The 1,720-nt window shown below is 36.3% G+C and overlaps 1 protein-coding gene across 1 annotated transcript in view; it reads right to left on the bottom strand.

Annotated features, from left to right (window-relative positions):
* Positions 1-532: 532 nt before the first annotated feature.
* SNX3 (sorting nexin 3) overlaps positions 533-1,720 on the bottom strand; it is a gene marked incomplete at its 5' end in the record, with an annotated part of 6,838 nt that continues 5,650 nt past the window's right edge. Inside the window, one exon of the mRNA XM_006777244.2 lies at positions 533-1,281. Coding sequence (XP_006777307.2) covers positions 1,176-1,281 — 106 coding nt within the window. The remainder of the gene's footprint in view (positions 1,282-1,720) is intronic.

Genomic DNA, 1,720 nt, shown 5'->3' with positions numbered 1-1,720 from the left:
TCCGGTCACTGGGCTTTTATATATATAGATACAAGTCAGGCTTTTTTATCATTTATACCAGTTTGTCTTGGTTAAAGAAGATCAAGAGTGCCACTATCCCAAACCAAATTAGAGAGCATGAATCTGCTGACTACAAAAAAAGTTTTATACCCTTGCTGAGTTTAAGTCACTCAGATGAACGACAAAAAAAAAAAAAAAAATCTTCTATAAACTAGGAGACATGGTATTGACTTATCTTAAAAGGCCTTCAAAAAAGAATGACTTGAGATTATAAAGCATTTTTCAAATACACAAAGTACTTCATAATGACTCAATAAGCCTTAAGGAATGCTTTCTTTTTCTTAGTACATCACTTTTTTTGTTGTGTAAAAGAAAATAACCCATTCAAAGGGTGGTGGCATATTTGATATCACCACTGTTTAAAGAGGAATGAAGTTACAGGAATGAGAAGTATATAATTAGTAAATAATCCCTCTCAACAAGTGAGTTAAGTAGGAAAGTTATAAAGGAAGAAAAGCCGGAGGCAACACCATCAGTGCATATCAGAAATGCAGTTTTATTTTTATTTGAAAACAACTTAAATTTTTAGACAAATGATTTTAGTATATAATTTTGTTTTTGTTTTTGTACAGAATATAAAGATTCCCCTCATTGATCTTCCATGTGAAGGGCATTACAAGCCTGAAGGGATACATTCTGCATACGAGTGTGTGTCTTGTGTGCAGGATGCTGGCAACCAGTGGTCAGAGCTCCTACACGTAAGTTAGGTCAGGGACATCACATATTAAAAAGGGGATAGAAGATTTCTAGTTAATCAGATTCAAGAAGCAAACATGACACAAAAACTGTGCAGCTGAGACGAGTTCAGTAACTTTAGTCGGGACACTGCGGATTATGCTGGAATAACAGGTGTGTGAGGCGAGAGTGTGCAGCACATTAAGAGCCAGGAAGAGCTATTCTATAGAAAGGCTGGAATGAGGGATTTCACTAAAGCAAATTAACTTCTTGTCAACTGCCAAAGCAAAACAAAACAGAGCAGAGCGCATGAGTGTTAGTAACTGCAGGCATGTTAGACCGGTTTCTGTGCAGCATGCTAGGTTAGTTAGAGCTTCTTCACTGGCGCATACGATCATTCATAGTCACAGAAAGTTTTTTTTGCCACTTCTCGGCAAATTTCAGGCATGTCGTATTTTAGATGGAGTATAGCTTTTATCTATTATTTCATCCTGTAAAAACATGTGGAGACAACGTTCATTCTGTGCCAGAGGATGACCAGCGACCCTAGGAATAAAAGAGATAAATTTAGTCCAATCTCTTATAAAAAGAGGTGGGGGAGGTGTCAAACACTAGTTTAAGGTTATAAGCAAATACGATTCAGTAGTTGTAGGTGTTACTCGGAACTGCCCATAAAGGTACGCTCTAACGTTTCCAACGTTTATGGTAAATTTTCTTTCCTTTGGTTCACAAGGTAATTTGAAGCATTCAATCACTAGCATTGCACTGCTTCTGGCATTATGTACCCAGTCAGCTTCTTCACCTATTAGATAGTATATTATAAAAACTTAAATTAACTTTAATATTAAAAGTGAAGTAAGACCTGATTCTGAGAATCCATTTTAAAGGAGGAAAAGATATAGGATTAGAGCTAGAAATACACTGGAGTTCAATAAAAGCCCCAAATAGTAAGAAATAGGCACCAATGTACAGAGGGCTTTTTTGT

The sequence above is a fragment of the Myotis davidii genome, unplaced genomic scaffold (assembly GCF_000327345.1).
Source record: "Myotis davidii unplaced genomic scaffold, ASM32734v1 scaffold68, whole genome shotgun sequence".
Lineage (NCBI taxonomy): Eukaryota > Metazoa > Chordata > Mammalia > Chiroptera > Vespertilionidae > Myotis > Myotis davidii.
This window is presented reverse-complemented; position numbering and strand designations above follow the sequence as displayed.